Below are 21791 nucleotides of genomic sequence, written 5' to 3' on the forward strand. Positions count from 1 at the left end.
TGCATCAGCTGAAGCTACCGAAACATCACTGGTGGGAGACACAGGAAACACAAAGTAAGATCTGATTTGCACACATCAAATATGCTAGCTACACAGTCTCCCTAGCTCTTGTTTAAATGTTCATTATACATCTGAGTCCTGATAAACATCAGTTTGGATTTGAGTTAGCATTTTGCTTGATCAAGTTCAATCTCTTATGTCTGCACATGATCCGTAAATACACCAAAAACTCGCTCCCACATTCAGACAAGGCAGAACCTGACTTTTCTGAGCTCGACGTGTTCCTGGATTAACATCTTTGTTGACCCTGAAACAACATTGTCATTAACCAATCAGATTTGAAGAACCGTTTGATAGTTTTTGTCAAGTTTGTCAGTGTTTGCTGCTTGTATGCCAGTACCATTCGTCTATCATTTCCTCTGATTTTAGCCATTACTCATGGGTAAGAGTGTAGAGATATGGTCAAAATTAAATATTTGGATGAAATTGTTGTTCCAGGGTCAACAAAATATGGTGACCCACGAACACAAGGAGCTCAGCAATATCAGGACGTGCTTCACACAAGAGCTACTCACTGTCTCACTATCACTGCGTGTCCGACGCTGTGATATTGCATCTCTAATCTACAGTAATTGCATGTTTTAGCAAGTCAACTCTATAAAAAGAAAGGAAAATAAAAAGAAAACCCCAGAGTGCTTTATCACATTTTAGATGTGCAGAGGAAGTTTACATAGTTTACACACAGCTGCAAAACAGCCCTTTTAATTAAAAGTGCAAAACAGTGGGCGGAAAATGTGTACATTTACTAACATCATCGAGTGTTAAAAATTTAAATTTAAAAAGAAGAAGAAAATATCCTCTTAAAAAATGCACCACACCAGTCTAGTCGCTAAACAGTCTTGTTATTACTGCAAAAAACAACTACAACACATTTCACCACCATAACAAACAGCAGGCTGATTCTTTCCCACCGAAATATGCCTCTTTTAACTTGTATTTAAAACATTTGCAATTCCCAAGCCAAGAAGCCTTTTTAAGTCTGCTTTTAAAAAAACGTTTTTTCATATGTGGTCAGACAATGTACAGCGTTTCATTAAAATCATGCTGTTGACCAAGCACTTTTTGCCTCTGACTGTGGTTGACCAGCAGCATTCATTTGTGACTTCACAACACATGAGAATCACCATGACTGGTGTACGTTTGTGATGTCATTCACACCGAGTCATCTGAAGAGAAATCTGTGTTTTGAGGGTTATTATAAAACTCTAAAATGAACCACTAATGTGTGATTCTTCAAACGGAAGCATTTGCTATACTTAAAAAATAGTACTTTTTCACATTTAGTTTTATCATTTACAAAATATCCTGGAATCAATGATACCCTTTTTTAAAGACAAATGGGATAAGCCTTGGGCTTGAACTCAAGCCAAGGCTTAACTAATTAACTATAAGGCATTTTTAGGTATTGTATTATGAAATACAAGATATATAGACATTGTAAACTATCTATCCTTTAAAAGTGACATTTGTGATGCCCACCTATGCTGACCAAATGCAAAATAATAACTGTTCTCAAACAGGTCTCCAAAAGGGTTAGTTTACTCAAAAATGAAAATTAGCATCTAAGCATCTAACTCTTCTGTCAGACAAAACCAATCAAATTTTTTATAAAAACTGTCCCCTTCGAGCCTTTACATGGGGCTTTAACACATGTCGGAAGATGGTGCATGTGCATCCATAATAAAAATTCCCTCACACTGCTCCACGGGGTGAATAAAGGTCCCCTGTAGTAATCCACATGTTTTTTTAAAGATAAATATTCATGTTTCAAACATAATAAACACTTTTTTTCTTACTTCTGCTGACTGTGGTAATTCGTCTGAAAAAAGGAAATTACAAACAGGGTGCTTCAAAGGTGAGTAAAAGTGCCAAAGTGTTCATGAACTGCTTTTTTTAGGTATTTACAGTCACTTCACATTAAACCTAAATAAAACAGAATATGTAAGATATTACATACACCACCTTTAAACTAAAAATATCTGCAAAATCACCTTAGGGGACAGAAAAAAAATTGTGGCAAAAAATCTCCCATATTTTTAAATATTACAATCTCGTGGACATAATTCTGCTGGCACACAGTTCTATTATGCGGCTCTATTTTTACAGCCGAACCACAGTAATCCACCACCACCGCTGGGAAGTCTGACCCTCTAGGAAAACTTCAAAGCCCCTGGAAAAGACCCCCGAGCACAGCATAAAGATGTATTTTCAGACTTGTTGGAACCAATTTGATGGAGTGAGTGAGAGATGAGTTTCAGTGGGCACACGGTGGTCCCGCCCTGACAATAGATGGATGTACGGATGTCTTAATGAGGGAGACAGAGAGAAAGAGATCCAGGGGTGACCTTGTGGTGGGGGACTAAATTTACACTCCACCCCACTGGCTCCCAAAATAAGCCACGTCCCGCTTTCATAAATGCACTTCGCCACAGCCGCCATAACTCAGGGCTTTCCCAAAACAAGAGCTCATGTGCCGGCAGCGTTAGGAAGTGTGTCTGCCTGCCAGCAACCGCTAGGGCTGTCCACCAGCGTCTGCTTACCACATTTTACCCAGAATACAATGCCCCTTTGTGTTTGCATGCGGTGGGCCCTTTCTCAGCCGGAACACACAGACAGAGAGAGAGAGAGAGAGAGAGAGACAGAGAAGAAGTGGGTAGAGGAAGTACGGAAGACTAGATAGATCATTAGATCAAATGAAATACAGATAGAAGAAATAGAGGACAGAATGATAGATAGATAGATAGATAGATAGATAGATAGATAGATAGATAGATAGATAGATAGATAGATAGATAGATAGATAGATAGATACATAGATAGATAGATAGAATGGTAGAACGTTAGAAAGACATAGATAGATAGACAGATAGATAGATAGATAGATAGATAGATAGATAGATAGAATGACTGATGATAGAATGATAGAATCATAGATAGATAGAATCATATAACAGACAGATAGATAGATAGATAGATAGATAGATAGATAGATAGATAGATAGATAAAGGAACGTGAAATGAAAATGAAAGTGTGAGGAGAAATGGTGTGAAATGGGGGCCTTTTATGTGGCCTCATGCGGAATGCTGTCATTCATTCCCGCCTGCAACAAAAGCCACATGTTTATCTTTTTTTCTGTTCAGACGAAGCGTTCCATCTCGCGAGCGTCTGAGAAGGAGGAGATATGCTGTATAGAAAAGGAATGAGGGAATTAAAAAAGTAGGTCGACACAGAACAGAGGAATTCATCAAAACAGCACGCTTGTCAGAGCATGTGCACATGAGTGTGCGCAGTCAACATGCATGATTATGTTGATGCAGATTTGACTGAAGTGAGCATACATAACACATAATACACCAAGCTCATAGATTCGATTCCCAGGGACTGCATGAACTGACGAAATGCATTCCTTTAAAAGCACCGTTGCAAGTCACTTTGGATACAAGTGTCAACTAAGCACATAAAAGACATAAAAATGTATATGATTACATAATATGCTGAAATCTCTATAATGCAAATCAGGCTTGCCTTTATAGTTTTTGACTAAAGCTCTGTTCTAGTGTGTTTGTAAACACAGTCACAGTGCTGTTGTTCTGTGCTTGTTATTTGAGCTAATCAATCCAAGAGCATGTGAAGTCTCCGCCATTGCATTGATTAAAGACAAAACTTGCTCGTTAACAGACTCGCTGTGTGTTTAATCACTCAAAATGGGCTCGCCAAGTTTGACTTCCTATCAGTGGCCCATAAATGAGAGATAAGAGTGTTTTCACACCGCTGAGCTCATTTTTGCTGGCAAACATGTTTTCCCTAAGAAATAAATGTAAAAATAATGAAGCTTTAAAACATTACAACATTACTAATCAATTAAAGGAGCAACTCATAAATCATATACTGAATTAAAAATGACTTGCCAGCTGGTCCGTGACCTCATCAGAAAAATGCAACATAAAAAAGGTAAAAATAAAGACTCGTTCAAATCAAAAGGCACATAATAAATGTGTACAAATAAAAAAATTGGTTAAATATAAATATTACTTGCAGTAAGCAACTAAAAATAGCTAAATATAATAAGAATAATAATGAAATTATATGTATACAATAAATATGAAATGGTATTTATAATAATATAAAATTGATATAATAAATTAAAACAATATTTTCTAATAAATATGAAATAATAATTATAATAAAATAAAAAGAAGAATTTATTAAAAATTAATGAATTAAATTTAATTAAATTAAATTATATAATGAAGCATTTTTAAATAGCTATTTCACAGATTTCATATAAATTTTCACAGTTCATGTGGAATAAAGCAGTTAAACCCTGCATAAGGCGGATTGTCCCTGTAAAATTTTGATGTTTAAAGTTACTTCCTAAATTTGGCTTTCACGCTTTCAAAGACACATCAGTTAAATGAAGCATGGAATGTCCAACAGAAAGTAACACTGCGAATATTTGCTATAAAGTTGTCTAGATGGAGGGAAATCGCCAAGTCATCACTGTGACAACGAGTCAGCAGCATGATGTCTGTCATCTGTCTGCAAAAATGAAAGAAAGTGTGAGAGATTTTGCAACTTGTACAGTATGTATGTGTGTCTCGCATGGGAATGTCGTGAGTGATCCAGACAGCCTGACCACTCCAGACACAGAAGGGCAGAGGAATGGGAAGAGAGAAAGTGTCAGTGTGTGTGTCTGCGAGAGGGGGAATCCCTGTCTGCTTGTCTGGGGCTTTTCCTCAGAAAAGGAACTACTGCAACTCTGTAAACACACCAAACACGCTTGTTGTTTTTGCTTTGTTCAGCAAACATGTGCCGTTGAAGATTAGATTATGCCAGGTATTCTCAAATTAAAACTAAAACTAGTTCGCTAGTGAAACTAAAATTACTACCTCATCAGATGAATGAAAAGGCCACTTCCCGATTTCCCTATAGTTTATGAAATGTTCAAAGATACTAGATTACTGTAGTTTACACTTTGTGCACAGTAGCTGCATTAAAAATGGACATGTGTCTATTTAGATTATAACTTCAGTCAACATGATATCAAATGATATGCATGTCAGTATATATATATATATATATATATATATATATATATATATATATATATATATATATATTGCATGTATATTCCTAGTTTTATTGTGAATTATTCATCCATGTATGCTATTCCAAAAAAAAAGTTCTTATCTTTATACAGTACATGCAATAATTTGCTCCACCAATTTTCCTTCACCAAGTCACCAATTATTTGCTAAAATTCACTAGCAATTCTGAATGAAATTGACTTTGGAGATTATTTGTAGATTGAAGTCTATACCTTTTTTTCATACAATCCAATCACCTTTTCAATAAAATAAAGCCTTCATTCTTTCGTTTAAAATCCACTTTAATTGTAAGAAAATGAGCAGCTTGGGCATTCTGCCTAATATCTCCTCATGCAGGAAGAAAACAGATTTGGCTATTCAGATGTGACTATTGCTTTTTTACAACCTAATGTTCTATATGGCATCGATTTTAACTGAAGTGAACCACAAACGCATTGAAATAAGCGCATCTGAAATAGCTGTTCACTTAAAGAACTCTGAGTTGAATCCTTTCACAAGGACCAACCTGAAAATCTCCCATCACCCAACGCAAGTCAATAAACCGCTTGTAAACAACTTCAGCTTTTTCTGGGAAGGGCGCCTTGGATTTAGCGAGTGAAAAACCAAAAAGGCAACAGAGAGAATCAAAAACTCATAACCTCAGGGCGACCATCATCTTATATCCTATCATTATCCTCATATTTTCAACGCCATAATTAACTTGTTTTATTGCACTCTGGCAAATAAGGGAGAGAGGAAGGGAGAGGTTTTGAAGACGATTAAGGATTTTTGTCTGTGTGTGAGAGTTCTCATGGTAGAAGAGTCTCCGTCGCGTATCAGTCTTGCACGCTTTCAGACGGATAATTGAGGCACTGATGACGCATCGGTCTGAGGTTTGAACGACAAATAAAACGATTGTGTGCAGATGCTTCAGGGCACAGTTTTAAAGAGGCAAAGCAAATTCTAATTTTCCATGTATTCCGTTTATTCTTGACCAAACTTAGAAATAAGTTACTTAAACCCGGAGATTTCAACTGCAAGTGTGTCTCATAGCAATGCTATATGTCCTAAAAATGATAAGCTGTTGTATATTTGAATCCATAATTAGCGCTCTTTAAGATGCTTTGCAGTTTTGCTGAGGTTTGAAGTCCTAATGTGGACATGTTCTAGTTACTTTGTGAAAACATAGTGTGAACTGGAGCTAAAAATGCGGCACTAATGTTCTTAGTGGTTTTGCATCTTGGTGGGGCTGTAGCAATAACAGTTATAGGGTGTGTTTGGGAGGATCTGTATGTGTTTGCTTAAAAAGCCGAATGTGTGTTAGCTTCTCTGCGCTTTCATTCAGGTGTTGGGAGAGGTCTGAAAGTGATACTAATGGAAAACAAGCTTATCAGTGTTGAAGAGCAGGTGTCGAGCTGTGTGGTGAAAATACATCATTACTTCTGTTAGTTTTCAAAGTAACAACAACAAAAGCTGCAGCAAGACCCAAATCAATCTACAAGTTCAGAATGATGTTTTAAAAGCCAGATCCTCCTTTGATAAAATACCAGTGGTCTGTGGCTCTGAATGACTCAAATTTTATATTTTATGTTCTTATTACAGTCAAATTATTATAACTGTCCAATCTGTAAACACATTAAAGCGGGATAATATTAATTTTCCTCGAATATTCTGGTTAAGGTTTGTTCTAAACCTCTAACCCTATCCATGAAATGTCTTCTTTCTTATAACAGGAAACTATTTAAAAAAGTTGTTGAATTATGAGATTTTCCCGCATATATTTAAAGCTAAAATGTTGCTTGCACCACTAGTGGCATCAAATGGATTCGCAAAAGATTATAGTAAATCATAACTCGCTTTGCAGTCGAGTGTGACGTGGCGAGGAGGAGAATCAGCACATCCAAGTTCGAGGCCTTGGTGCTTGCCCTCTCCAGGTTGGAGGAGAGTTCTTGCCCCCAGGTGAAGGACTTCAAGTTTCTTGGGGTCTTGTTCAAGTGTGGGGGAATGATGGAACATGACACTGAGATTTACCAGTCTAACTACGGTCATACTCATGAGATTTGGGTGATGAAAGTATAAACAAGATGATATAATGGATATAATAAATAGCATTTAATTTCCATAATAATTAAACTAAAAACTTCCCTGAACCCTCATCTTCTATTAAACGGTCTTGCAGAAAAACACACCGCTGGTTACTGCTTGCAAGCTGATTTATAGACAAAATGATTTCGACCTCTAGTTCTTCAATACCATTTTAAAATAATCCCAGTATGCATATTTTGAAGTTAAAAGCACAGCTGGAGTCTAGAGACAAAGAAAAAAGGTTTTCGTTTATGTCATGTCTTGATAACTAAATTATTCCCATATTTCCAATTTCATTATTCTATAGTGCTGATAACTACTCTCAAAAATGAGTGAGCAGATGTGCCCAGAGTACATTTACTTAAGTGCACTTTTTTTGTATTAATACTGTGCCTAACTGCTATTTTTTCTGTAAACTTATGCCTTTAATTTCCCTACATTTGAATAACACATATCGTAACTCTGCTACATTTATGTCAAGGTCCTCAAAGTACAAAGTCACTGCTTTGTAGTAGCACTGAAAGTCAGTGGGCATTTTTTTTCCTTCTCTGAAACGTGACCTTTTTTCCTCTGAAACAGTCTATCAGTAATCACTATGAAGTGAGTTCCCAGCATTTTTGTGAAAACAATAACAAATTCCAGATGTGAAAATTATTTACAACAACTCAGTAATAAGAAATTGATATTGTGTAATATACACAGTATTGTCTGCTAAATTGCGTAAAGGACTATATTACTTATAAAGCCACAGAGGCACTTTTGTGTGTCTCCTAACAAAACACAATAGTTGTTTAAATTGAAGCTCTTCATTCCAAAGATACTACACGCTATTCAATGTATTTATACTTGAGTACTTTTAAAAGCAAATGCTTGTTTACTTTGACTCTCAAGTAATGAAGTTATGCATTTTGTCCACCTCCATTACAGTTGTCATAATGACTGTCTATTGTTGATGGCCTCACTGAAAGTAGGGTGTAAACCTTTCGGTTCCTGTAACTTGACAATATTTTGACTTTAGCATAACATAAAATAACAGTACAGTGTGTCACACCACTCCTAAACAAGTTCTTATCACTGTGTATTTTTACATGTAGATCAGCTACACATTCTCTGTTATAGATCAGTGGTTTGAACACTTATAATTCAGCACAAGCAGATGTTATATGTTACTGTTTTGTACTTTTACTTTTATTCATCCAGGATTAATTAAATTGATCAAAAGTGAATTAGAATTCTACAAAAGATTTCTGTTTTAAATCCCTATTCATCAAAGATTCCTGAAAAAATGTCTCTTAAGCAGATCAAATATATTCATTAACTTTATTCTGCCTGAAACTTAAAAATTGAATGAAAATCACAAACATGTACAATTAATCATAAGGAGAGACAATGAGCAGTACTGAAATAAAAAAAGGTCACTCGAGGTGGAGAGAAAATTTTCATAAGCATGAAACAAACTGTACTGTGGGACTGCAATCTCTCCTAATGGTCCATTACTGACTGGAACATGTGAGCTATAGAGATGTTAGATGCATTTATTTTAACATGCTCAGAGAATCAAACAGAAACTATTTTATGAGCATTTCCACTGAGCTTTCCAGTGCTTTGGATATTCTGGAAGTGTTCATCCTGCCTTCATGACGTCTGTTCCACTGCAGCGAGGGTCTCTCAAAAATAGCTCGTCTAGACATTATAAATGACATTGACATCCCTCTACCTCCTCATATCATGACAGATCATTATGGAAGGACCACCGAACACCTCTTGTTCCTCAGACTCGCTGTGTGTTGTGGTAATGTGTTTCGCATACACCCAGGAATCGGCTTCACTCGCTGCTGTCACACACAATCACACGCCCAAGCGCTGAAAACACACACTAACTCTGGGTGAACCCAGTACACGGCTGCCACTGAATGGAGCACGCATACATGAAAAACACTTTTGATGAACACACATTGACCTTTTCAAGACTTAGTATTCTGATTTACAAAAGAAGCACATTGGCTCTGTTCCAAAACCTGGTGTAGGAAGCATTTTAAGCTTCAAAACATGAACTATTTTAAATGGAAAATCTTCTAACTGCACGTTTTCTTCAGAACTATATCAGAGATTAATTCAATATGCAATTTTGTTAATGAAATGTATTTGCTGATGACCTTTTCACCTTAACCAAGAGTCCTGACATAGATGACACAAAACTGACTTCAATAAACCCTATATCTATGACTATATCCACATGCAATATCGTTGACAAAAAGGGTGAAAATAAACCACAACTCCTCCATCTCCAAAATCACTATATATTTTCTTTAAAAAGAATAGGAGAAAAAGTATAGACCTCCACGAATTTTCATACTTGAGGTTGCCAGATTACAATTTCTCTGAAAAGACACACTTTCTGCCCAGCGTTTTACTTGATGAACTGAAAAACATTGATAAATGTTTAAGTTGGAAATCAGTGATCGACACTGAGATATTCTGCACAGATGAATGCGTAATAATGTCAGTCTGTATTTCATCAGACGGCTGTTTGCTGCGACTATATCTGCCAGACCTTCTCAGTGAGGAACTGCAATAAATCCAAACATGGATGTGGTTGCTGAATAACTGCACTTATGCAACCTTTGTTCCACAAGTCTGTTCTGTTGTTTTAATAGAAAAAACATGAATATATAATTGTAATAAGTTAAAATTAATACAAGAAATTTCTCAGTTTTACCAGTTTTCATAGACTTGATATGTAAATTTACCATGATAGGATAATATAATAAAACAGGAAACTGAATGGGGTAAAATAATTAATGTGCATCAGTTGATATTCTTATTATTTGTGCTTATAGGTCAAAGTACAATAGTTCTGATGAAATTTATCACATGGCATCAATCATGATGAGTAATTGTGATCTAATCTACAAAAATACAATATATAGTAATCTATTAAACAAACACAAACAGATTGTTGGACTCTTATTTCATATGTCAGGCATTTCAGGATTAAAAAAATCTGTCTGCAACCTAAACAACGCTCCCTTGATAAAGCGACTACACGAAAAAATCTCTCACTCATCACAGACATTATATCTCTGATCGCTAGCTTCAGGACCAGTGACAAGAAATCCCTTCAAAACACTCCTTTTATACTCGGGACATTTCCCTAATCAACTCCAGTCCCACAACAGAGCCTGCACTTTATAAATAGGAATTGTTCTGAGCTAAATTAGACACAGAAGCCAGACCCTCCGCTGAGACCCTCATGCAGTTTTCATTACGCTCTTCCCTGTCCAATATCCAGACCCTCAATATCTGGTTACAGATTTCAGTTCTTGCCTTGGATGCTGATATTTTCGGGGACTGAGGGTAATGGGCAGGAGCCGAAATCCTTTGAATGTGCTCCAGCGCAGTGAAGTATCAATTTATAAGAGTATGAACCATGTGTTTATGAAATTAATAAACTCTGTGCAGTCATCTGTAGTTTTGCACGACCTGCATGCTGCATTGGTAAATTTGCGGGCGAAGCACTCAGTGTCCTTAAGTTCTGCCACGAATGCTTCAGAGCAGAATATGATAGATGTTTTCTGTAGCTCAGGCCGATGGAGTTTAGATTTGCTCTTGGTGTTATGTGAGGTCATGTCGGTAGAATTCAACCGGCAGGATTCCACCGCGGTTCCACAATGCATTTCTACATGCATGCAGATGTATGCTTGTGTAAGCTACGCGTGTTTGCACGCTGTACAAAATGAAGTGTTTGTGGAAACCTGAAGGCAGCCTCCTGCATGGGTTTTTCTGAGTTGAATTCAACACAAATAAAAATTGAAATTTTGTAATACTTTTTTCATCTGCGTGTTAACCCAAACCTGAATGACTTTTGATATATTTGGAAGACTTTTGAGGTCCAAATATGACATGCTTTGTACTTTCCTTCTCACAAATAAAAAAATATTTTTTTTTTCTTTTTCTGAAAGCAGGTTTGGAATGACATGGAAGTGAGCAAATGATGATAGATGGGTTTTTTTTATCTTTGGGTGCACTATCCCCTTAATTACTTCAACAAAGTGTTGACCAAAACATTAAGATGCTATTAGGGTTGTTTTTTTTAAGTGATTAAGTAATAGGTAATACTTGTTCACTATTAACTATGACTTTTTCCTCAAATTCTGGTCCTACTTTATATTAGGCGGCCTTAACTAAATCCTGCCAAACTAATCATTTGGTACAATGCACTTATTGTGTACATACATGTTGTTACATTGTCTTTATAAAAATGCCTATATGTAATTAAATCTGTAATAATTTCTGTAACTACATTTATAAGTACACCCTTACGCCTTAACCGACCCTTAAACCTACCCATTCCACAAAACCTGCCCCTATCCTCCCTAGATTATTCCTTAGCTGCTTATTAATAGTTAGTAAGGTAGTTATTACGTTTAGGTATTGGGTAGGATCACGGATGTTGAATAAGGCTTTAATATGTGCTTAATTAGCACTAATATTTTAGTAATATGCATGCTAATAAGCAAACCTAACAAAACTTGTTTAACACTTTTTCAGTCTTTGTAATCAGATGACAATGTGGATGCTGACAAACGTTAGCATCACAGCACTTGATTAAACGCAAAATGGAGCTTTTCCTTCACCACTGTTACGCGCTTCCATGAAAACGCTTTATTATTTTATGCCCTGAAAAAGATCACAGGTTCATCAAGCTTGACGAAATGATCCATCCTTCTCGATCACTTTTAGCCACTTTCACTTCAGCTAGCGTGTCTTTTCAAAGTGAAAAAGCCTTCTCACCTGACCTGAATACAGCGTGCTGATTCGCTAAAATGGACTTATCTGCTTCAGTTCAAAAACAAAAAGAGCGCTTGACAGCTTCTGCAGTAAAAAGTGAAGTCGTAATACAATACCAGCTTTTTTTGACAAAATGCGTTCAGATCGTGCTGTATGCACACCAATAAGCACATTTAAGTGCCATTTATTGTTTTTTGCGAATGAACTCTTCATGTATATGAGAAATAGGCATGTTGTGTGGATGTCGACTGATGGTCTATTTTGATGACAAGTCTCAAAAAAGAATAAAGTAGTAAAAAATTTAAAAATCTTTAAATTGCCTTAGATAATAATTCAAAGAATTATTCAGAGTTGTCTGTTAAAAAATCCGAAAGAGTGTCTGCGGAGAAATATCTTGTCTTAAGAGAACTTAAGCATGTTCTGTAAAGTTAACTATCGACAAAATCATATGAACACTCATCATATGAACACTCGTGAAACAAAACTCAGTCATGAAGTCTCTTTAGACACCACACAGACCACAATACATGAAATGCAACAAAGTTAAAAATCAACTGATCAAAAAAATTATTTTTTTTAAACCGAGAACAACAGGCTCATGCTGACATCACAAGACAACAAGTTGCTAAATGTGCCAACACAATAAACAACATTAGTGTAAACAACTGGTTAAACATATCCAACCATGTTAATTAATATTAATACCCAAGCGCATGCTGGTAAGATGTTGAATAGGACTGAAACAAATATTTTTATGTAGTGCATGAGTCCAGTTGTGCTTGCCGCTTTGAAGAATAGAAAGAAAGAAAGAAACAGCAGATCGATCTAAACAGATAGATATATCCTTCACTGAGATGCATTACTGGCGTACATGAAAATGACAAGTTGCTAGAACAAATATGTAAATGGAAATAAGGACATTATTTTCACATTGCATGTTTAAGATTTAGGCCAATTCGATGCGAGCAGACCCATACTCTCTAATGTGTGTGAATGTGGTTGCGTGTTTGTGTATCTTTCCATATATGCAAGCGAATGGCTTGTATGGATACGTTTATATATATATTTATATATTGAGAGTGTGTGTGCGTTTAGACTGCTGTTTCAGTGCAACAGGTGTGACCTCATTGTGGTTGCTGGTGAGCAGCAGAAGCAAACAGAGTCTGCATCAGATTAACACGCAACACACACACACACACACATACACATGCGCGCACGCACACACCAACCCACCCACCCTCTCGTCTTGTTCCTTCAGTTTTTTCTCACACTCACTCTTTCTCTTGTATGCGAACCGTTTTTGAAACTCTGTCTGTATTGTACATCATTGCACATATTCACTGCAAAGGTTTTCTGATATTTATTTCTTGCGTCGTCCAGTGAAATATGTAAACATACTTGAAAATGAATAATTTTATGTAATAACGTACTTAGTAAGCGTAATAAATGTATTAAATTAAGTTTTGGTATTCATCCCATAGGCAAAAAAGTTCTTGTTTTCTTCATGAACCTCAGTAAATTGCTTTAGATATGTACTTAAATCAAGAACAAACTTTTCAGCGGAGTAAGAAAAATAACTTTCTAAATATTTGATGAAATTTAGCTTTTCAAGTAAATATATCCTGTATTAAGGAGGGTTATATATTATTAGTAGATAACAACACACACAAATTTTTTTAATAAATAATAATTATAATTTTATTTATTTAATTATCTATGATGTTATGTGTTTTGAATATGTGTTAATCTTCTACTAATTAAGTTGCCTTTAAATTAAAGTTCTGAATTTGGAAGAACTTTTCCGAATTTTATATCTTTCTGATTTTTTTTTAGACCTTATATATAATATATATCTATTCTTCTTGACAAGTATAATATAGCAAATACACTGTAAAAATATAGTTTAAATACAGTTTTGGACCACAAAACCAGTCATAAGTAGCACAGGTATATTTGTAGCAATATCCAATAATACGCTGTATGGGTCAAAACTATATTTTTTCTTTAACACCAAAAATCGTTAAGATATTCTAAATATTGTCCTATCCATAAATCGGTATATCAATGGGAAGCTTATTTATTCATTTTTCAGATAATGTATAAATCTTAATTTCAAAACAACTGAACCATTTTGTGGACCAGGGTCACATACATAGTGGAAATTTATTCAGATTGCTATCTTTGCTAAACATTATCATTATTAGTTATACTATTAATAATTATTCAAACCTACTCCAAAATGAAGTACGATTTCACACACAAAAGTGTGAATGGGTGCAAAAACAACATAAAGGATATCTGAACAGCTCAGATTGGAGAGCTAAATGGCTTTCTGATTTTAAATGATTCACTTTTGGTTTCATGGCCGAACCAATTGGAAAAGGATATTGCATAATCACAAATGATTTCCAATGGTAATTAGAGCCGCCCTTTGGTATCTGAGAAGTTCTGACTCTAAACAGTAGAAACTGAATTCATAGTTCATTGATTTAAGAGAGAAAGAAAGGAACAAAGAAAGACGACTGAATCAAAATCGAGTCTATTTACTTAATGCTTGTTATCATAATTGTGAGTGAATCATCATTCTGTTCTCAAAATGTAATTACTTTCCATATATTATCACAAATTCATACTACTTCTCAACCTCTTCTCTCTTCAATAGCAGTATATTCTGCTTGTATGAACGAGCTCAGGTTAAAAACACTCCAGTCCCACCCTACATTTTTTCAGTTTTATTTGGAAATGAATACAATTACAAAAGTAAAATAAGTTGCGCAAGGTGTTTCACGTCGTCTTTAGACTGGGTAAAATATCCTGCAAACTCTCTTGCCCCAGAATCTCTTATTTTGGCAACACTGTTACTAAAGGAAACACACATTTTGACACTTCTGTTTTCTCTTTCTTCCCTATTTTTGGATGTGAGCACTTTGTTAAGACAAACTAAAACCCTCAGCTCGTCCCACAGGGACGTAACCACCACAGACATTGGGATACATTTTCCCCAAATTATTCTGATTAGTAATCAATCAAGAACTTTCACTGACTGATGGTCCATTCAGTACTGAACATGTGGAATGAGTGTGGAACGGCATGCTGGGAGTTTACAGTAACATAGCAAACCTAAACCCCCGCTAGCATTTAGCTACCGCTTACTACAGAAAGCGGATGACATCAGCTCTCACTCTGTCCAATTCTGAGCTACTTTATTTAACTCACACAGATCCATCCCAGACTCTACATAATGTTAACCAGCTCAGAGCTCTGCTGATGCATGTAAACACAGACTCAACCGTGCCATGTGAGGATCAATTCAGCAGCAATTACTCAAATTCTAGACTTTCATGTGAGCGGATGAGTGGGATATGAATGGATCTGAAGTCATCTATGTGAAATGAACTGCAAAGAAGTAGAAAAACAACACAGGCAGGCTGTATATATTTTGTCTCTGCCGGGCAGGGTGGCGTCACTAAACTAGACCAATTGTAATCTTGGCGAGGAGTGATTTGCTCTTCTTTACTTTGATCTTACACAACTTGTTTTTTTTTAAAAAACAGACATTTTCAATTGGATGAGTTGCTTTTGAAAGCAGTTACATTAATGCTGTAAGCTGGTATGTTGTAAACAGCTTACATAAAAATATGACTTGCTTTTGATAAATAATTAAGATAAATGTAAACCAAAAATATATTCTGTGTGTGCATGCATATATATATATATTATATATATATATATATATATATATATATATATATATATATATATATATATATATATATATATATATATATATATATATATACGCATACAGAATACAGAATACATTATGAAAATATACAAATATATATAAACAATATTTGCTGTATATATAGTACAAATTTGAGTGAATTTTATTTATTTAGTATTAAAAAATTAAGCATTTTCAATATCAAATGAGTTTTTTAACCAATTTTTATATTAATATTGCATATTTTAAAGAAAATGACAGGTCTTCACTTTATCCACTAGAAATTGATTTGATTGTGAAAACTGACGATTGCATATGAGAATGACAGGTCGTTTGAGGAATTTGTGATGTCAGTCACATAGGCCATCCAGTAATCCAGTCATCCAGTAATTGATGCATCAGGTACAATTAGACAAGATACATGCAGTAAAGAGTAAATATCAGTTTTGACTTGATTTAAATCTTCATCGCATCCTAAACGAGCACCTCATGAGCAGAATGATTGCGCATATTGTTTTTAAAACAAAGCCGGACTCGACCCTAGAGCAGGAAGCACCTCATCACATGTTGACGTTACCATAGTGACAAATGGCTTCTTCTGAGGAGCTCAGGAGATGCAGATGCCAGTAAATCACTAATGTTGACTTGGGCTCGTACCCACACATATACACAGCGACCACAGAAAGGCCGAGAGTGCCCTGGCTCCAGAAGTTGACTGGTTTGTGAGTTCCAGTAAAGGTTGGTCTAGCTGGTTCCTCCCTTGCGCCCTGCGCTGAGAGAGCGTTTATGGTGCTAATGCTTGCGGTGAGCAGGCCATTATGATCCAAACCCATCAGAACTGCTCCAAACAGACTGCGGCATTATAAAACAAACATCTTACGGGACACAAATTCACAGGTAACTCATATGCACAGATTTGGGCATTGAATAGCCTGATCTAGGTTACACTGCGTCTACGTAAGGCCGTAAAGGCTCATATGCATAGAATTACAGGAGGCTCTTTTGCATCAACAGACATTTATAGCAGTCCGTTTACAAAGCAAAACTGGTCTGTGCTTTAAATGGACAGGTTGCACTTTAAAAAGTGTTAGATAATAGTTTTACAAGGGAGTTTGTAGTCCATTTGCAACACGTCAGAGCCAAGCACACACTGTCACACGTTCAGACCTGCCAAACTGCAACAGACTCACAGCAAACGACAGCAGATACACTATTGCGAACGTTGCGACTAAGCCTGACAGCTTTCTGGTCACCACAGCGGTGGAGGAGGAGGGAAGGGAACGCCACGATGGGTGACTTACCTCGCAGTAAACTGGGCGAGTAGCTGGAGAATGTGTCGAAGATGCTGTTTGAAGCCATGTGTCCCGCTCGGGAGGGAAAAGAGCTGGCCTCTCCGTCGCCTCACCGACTTCAGCCTGAGAGAACGACAGTCAGAGAAAGAGAAATAGAGAAACTACATAGACTGTCTGCAACCAAGAATTTGGGGTTTGAGAGTGCCACAGGAATCTTTCGCCACAAGCCGACTAACAGAACTGCATATGTGCCGTGTGGTGAGAGCGAGAGAGAGTAAGAGAGAAAGAGAGAGTAAGAGAGAAAGACCAAGCCACTCGGAGCAATGGACTCACCTATGACGGTTGTCTGTCTGTCTCTCTAGTAGTGGTGGTTGTACTCTCGACGTGGTTTTAGTTAGGTAGTTGAAAGTTCAGGTGTCTGCCTCTCTCGCATTGGTGATCTCCGTGGTAACAACCTGTCAGTCGCATGTCTGAGGTATCCGAGGTCACAGCTCCCGCGGTACGGCTGCTGCACGGCAATCCCATGACCTGATTGGTGGACCTCAAGTCACATGACTCTCTCTCTCTCACTTGCATGCAGTGAAGTTCTCTTTTCTTTCCCAGTTTGTCTTACACCCATCTGATTGGCTGATGGGTGTTTTTTAAATGGTTACTCAGAGGACCATGGTTACCTTCTAGAAGAGGGACCAAGAAGCGTAGACGTGAGGCCAACTCTCAAGTCAAAGGCACTGCAGAAAATGTGGGATGTAAGAGGATTATTAGGGAAAAGAGAGTGCTGATATGTGTGTGAGTGTGTTTTGGTGGTTTTGAGCATGTTAAACCACTCTTCCACCCTCACTCACCACTTGATAGTATCTCAATGTTAGCCTCATTAAAAACAGCAATGCCAGTAATTTCATTAGGCCTCCTGCTTGCTTTTTAACCGTATTTGTACCCAATACTCTGCTTTATGAAGTTGACATGGCTGTGGACGGCCTACTTTTTTATTTTCGAAATATCTGCGGTATTTGACACACCTTTTATGTATGGCCTGATTTCAGTGGCCTTGTTAAAAGCAAACATGTATATCTTTTTATCTACACCATTTAACTGTGCATGTGTGTTCGCGTGTGTGTGAAAATGTGCCCAGAATAAATCTCACGTTTGATGTAGTTTTGACACAGCATTCCAATGTGACAACTAAGAAATACTGAGGTGTTCTGGATAGTTGTCATGCCATTGTTAGCTTGTTGCTGAGACTTTTCTACAGCATGTTGTTGTTAGGGCAGTGCTAGATGGTTGCCAGGCTGTTTTGGCTGGTTACTAAGGCTTTACTACATGCTTGCTGAATATTATTAGGCATTATTTCTGGGATAAAGGGATGGAATTATAAACGGATGGATAGACATAGATAGCAACAAAGGGCTGAATAGATGGCAACAAAAGGCTAAAACAAAAATTACAGTCATGACTAATTAGTACATATTTTACGAGGTGGCATACGACCTCACTTGTATGATTTTGCTTAATTTGTCTAAAACCCAGTGATGGGTAGGTTTAGGGTTTGGCATACGTCATTTAGCAACACTCATATGAATTTGTACAAGTGAGGTCATACAAATTTGTGTGAATTAGCCACCTCATAAAATATATGAACTACAGTGAGATTGGACCGGAGATTCAGCTGGGAGGACATCTAGCAACTAATTAATAATAAGTTAACTGACATCAGGTCTGTAACATGATTAGCTATGAAAGGGATATCTTATAGAGGCAGCGTAAAAAGAGTGTGTAAAAAGGATATGCAAGTATGTGGAATACATTCAAAACAATGTTCCTCAACATCAAATTGCAAATGCTTTGCAAATATCATCATCTATAGTGCATTACATCACCAAAAGTTACACAGAAACTGGAGAAATTTCTGTTCTGTTAATAAAGGAAAAGGCCGAAGACCTGTGGTCATAAGTGAACATGGTCAAGAAGCGCCGTTGTATCTTTGACAATTGACAGATAAATAGATAGGTAGATAGATAAACAGACAGACAGACATAGATAGACAGACATAGATAGATAGATAGATAGATAGATAGATAGATAGATAGATAGATAGATAGATAGATAGATAGATAGATAGATAGATAGATAAACACAGACAGATATAGATAGATAGATAGATAGATAGATAGATAGATAGATAGATAGATAGATAGATAGATAGATAGATAGATAGATGGAATAAAATATAAGATAGATATAAATGGAATCGATGGATGGATGGATGGATGGATAGATAGATTTGAGTGTGTGATTGAGTTTATGTTGTAACATGCCACTTTGCAGCCACAGTGCCATGAAAATAAGCAGTTGTGTGCTGGTCAGTCAGCAGCACAGGGAAAATGACACAGTGGATGTGTGTGTGCATGAGGCAAATAACACACTTCCAGGGAGTGTGGCCTATGGTGAGGCCACAGAATGACTTCAGGGCTTTTATCAACCTTAGTCCAACCTCACAAAGTTTCCCCTGAGAAAATCACCCAGTCAGTGTATGTTTGTGTGTGTGTGTGTGTGCACCTGTGTGGGATCTACCGCTTTAACATCATTGTCACATGAGTAAAACAGGATAAAGAGAAAACACCGTAGAGAGGAACTTGAATTTTATTCATTGAGAATTGATTGGATCCATGTGGGTATTCGATACCAGAACAGCATGGAGGGCTTTCTTTTGTTTGAGGAAGTGCAGGCTGCAGGTCAAATTCACCCTAGAGAGCATCTTGATGCATTCAATCTATTGTTATCTGCTACTGTTGCTGTAATGTTACACATTAAGTCACTGACTATTGGCATCGTGTAATTGTATAACATCTGCATTACCTATAGCAGTAGCCTTTGCAACATACAAAAAATGTCATTGTATAAGACAATAGATAATTTCAATGTCAAGTCTAACAGCCATATTCAGATTTTTATGCACATGTATAAATTTAGCAAGTACACCACAAGTGCGTGTCTTCCCGAAGAGTGCATTGGACATTGAGGATGGGGCCGTCCAGCTTCTTTCCACAGACACAAACACCATCTGCTCTGTGTTTTGGGAAAAGGGTTTCTTAGCAGCGTCGTTCGCTAACCACAAACAAAAATGGTGGAAGCAGCACTGCAGCGATCGGACAGAGATGTTTTTTTTTTTCTCTCTCGCTCTCTCTTGTTTATCAAGCCCCTGTATTTAAGTTTAATATAACTACAGTGTTTTGCTGAGAGACCTGCGGTGGGCCGAACGCTGCCAATGTCCCTCCACCCCACGGGTGGGGCAGAGCGGGGTGGTGGCTAGAGCGTGCGGTTGCAAGCGCAGATGTGCAGGGGCTTATTTTGTGGTGTATAAATTGCAGGCTGCCCCATGTGCAACTCATAAAGGGGGAACACAGCAAAGGACAGAAGGAAAAATACAGTGATGAGGTGGCCATCTTCACTTCAAACGCATTTTCGGACCAAAAGCGAACGCCCAGAGTCTAAATCTGGATATGCCGCTTAAGGGGGATCGAGGCTTTTGGAAGGAAGGATGAGAATATGAGAAACTACAGTCAGCCATTTCAATTTCATGAATCCCAGAATCATGCTGCTTACGGTATATCAACACTGACCATATTAAAACAATATTGACTTCAGAATAGCTCACCCAAAAATGAACATTTCCTGAAAATTTAGTCACACTCGAGTGATCCAAGATGTAGAGCTTGTTTCTTCATCAGATCAGATTTAGAAAAATGTAGCATTCCATCATTTGATCACGGATGGATCCTCTGCAGTGAATGGGTGCCGTCAAAATGCGAGTCCAAACAGCTAAAAAAACGTAACAATAATCAACACAATGTCATCAATTAATGTCTTGTGAAACAAAAAGCTGTTTGGAAGAAAATATCATGACGTTTTTAGCTTCAAATATCTGCTTCCTTCAAACCATTACAGAAATGAGTCCTCTATTCTATAGTTCTTAACATTGTCTTATCTATATCATTGCACATTGTTTAAGTGTGAACAGTCTAAAACAGCTCTAAACCAATTTGTTGCTAGATTTTCATGTGAGAAGATCACAGCAGATGATACGTTATTTTTGTTTTTACTGGAGCAAGCTTTATTATGGGCTATTTTGACCAGAAGGAACCGTTTAAGATTTAACGCCATAATGATGAATTTGTTTCTTACAAACACACAGCATTTCACTTCACAAGACGTTAATTGATGGACTGGAGAGGTGTGGATTAATTTTGGATTACTGTGATGTTTTTATCAGCTGTTTGAACTCTGATTCTGACGGCACCCATTCACTGCAGAGGATCCACTGGTGAGCAAGTGATGTAACGATACATTTCTCCAAATCTATTATAATGAAAAACCAAAATCACCTACATTGTGAATGACCCGAGGAGGAATTAATCACAAGCAGATGCTAATTTTTCAGTGCAACTTTGGGAAATTCATTTTTTGCCCATCCAATGTAAATGTGAACTTTGGAAGCAATAATTAATTGAGAAATTATGTTTGTTGATACTAGGGTGTTAAAATTATTTTATCTCCCGGAAAACTCAAAGTGGGGATAAAAATTCATATATTATTTAATGTGTACGAACATGAGTATATTTACCAGCATATATGCTGTGTTTCACTGCACATTATTTTATGTATAAACATTTACAACTTGCTTGCTTCTGCTATGGTGTACAACTGGCAGCACGCATGCATGATATTAACTGACAGGAAATGCAAGATCAACAATT

The 21791-nt window shown here is 36.9% G+C and overlaps 1 protein-coding gene across 2 annotated transcripts in view; it reads right to left on the reverse strand.

Moving 5' to 3' along the window:
• runx3 (RUNX family transcription factor 3) overlaps positions 1–17515 on the reverse strand; it is a 52390-nt gene extending 34875 nt beyond the window's left edge. Inside the window, exons 1-2 of one of the 2 annotated variants that reach the window (XM_043255705.1) lie at positions 17374–17515; positions 17050–17163 (exon numbers count right to left, since the gene is read on the reverse strand). In XM_043255705.1, the coding sequence (XP_043111640.1) occupies positions 17050–17107 (58 nt within the window). In that variant the 5' untranslated portion in view covers positions 17108–17163; positions 17374–17515. Of the gene's footprint in view, positions 1–17049; positions 17329–17373 lie in introns of those variants that run through there. The other variant, XM_043255706.1, reaches the window with a different exon arrangement.
• Positions 17516–21791: the final 4276 nt, after the last annotated feature.

This window comes from Puntigrus tetrazona, chromosome 13, assembly GCF_018831695.1.
Source record: "Puntigrus tetrazona isolate hp1 chromosome 13, ASM1883169v1, whole genome shotgun sequence".
In the NCBI taxonomy this organism is placed as follows: domain Eukaryota; kingdom Metazoa; phylum Chordata; class Actinopteri; order Cypriniformes; family Cyprinidae; genus Puntigrus; species Puntigrus tetrazona.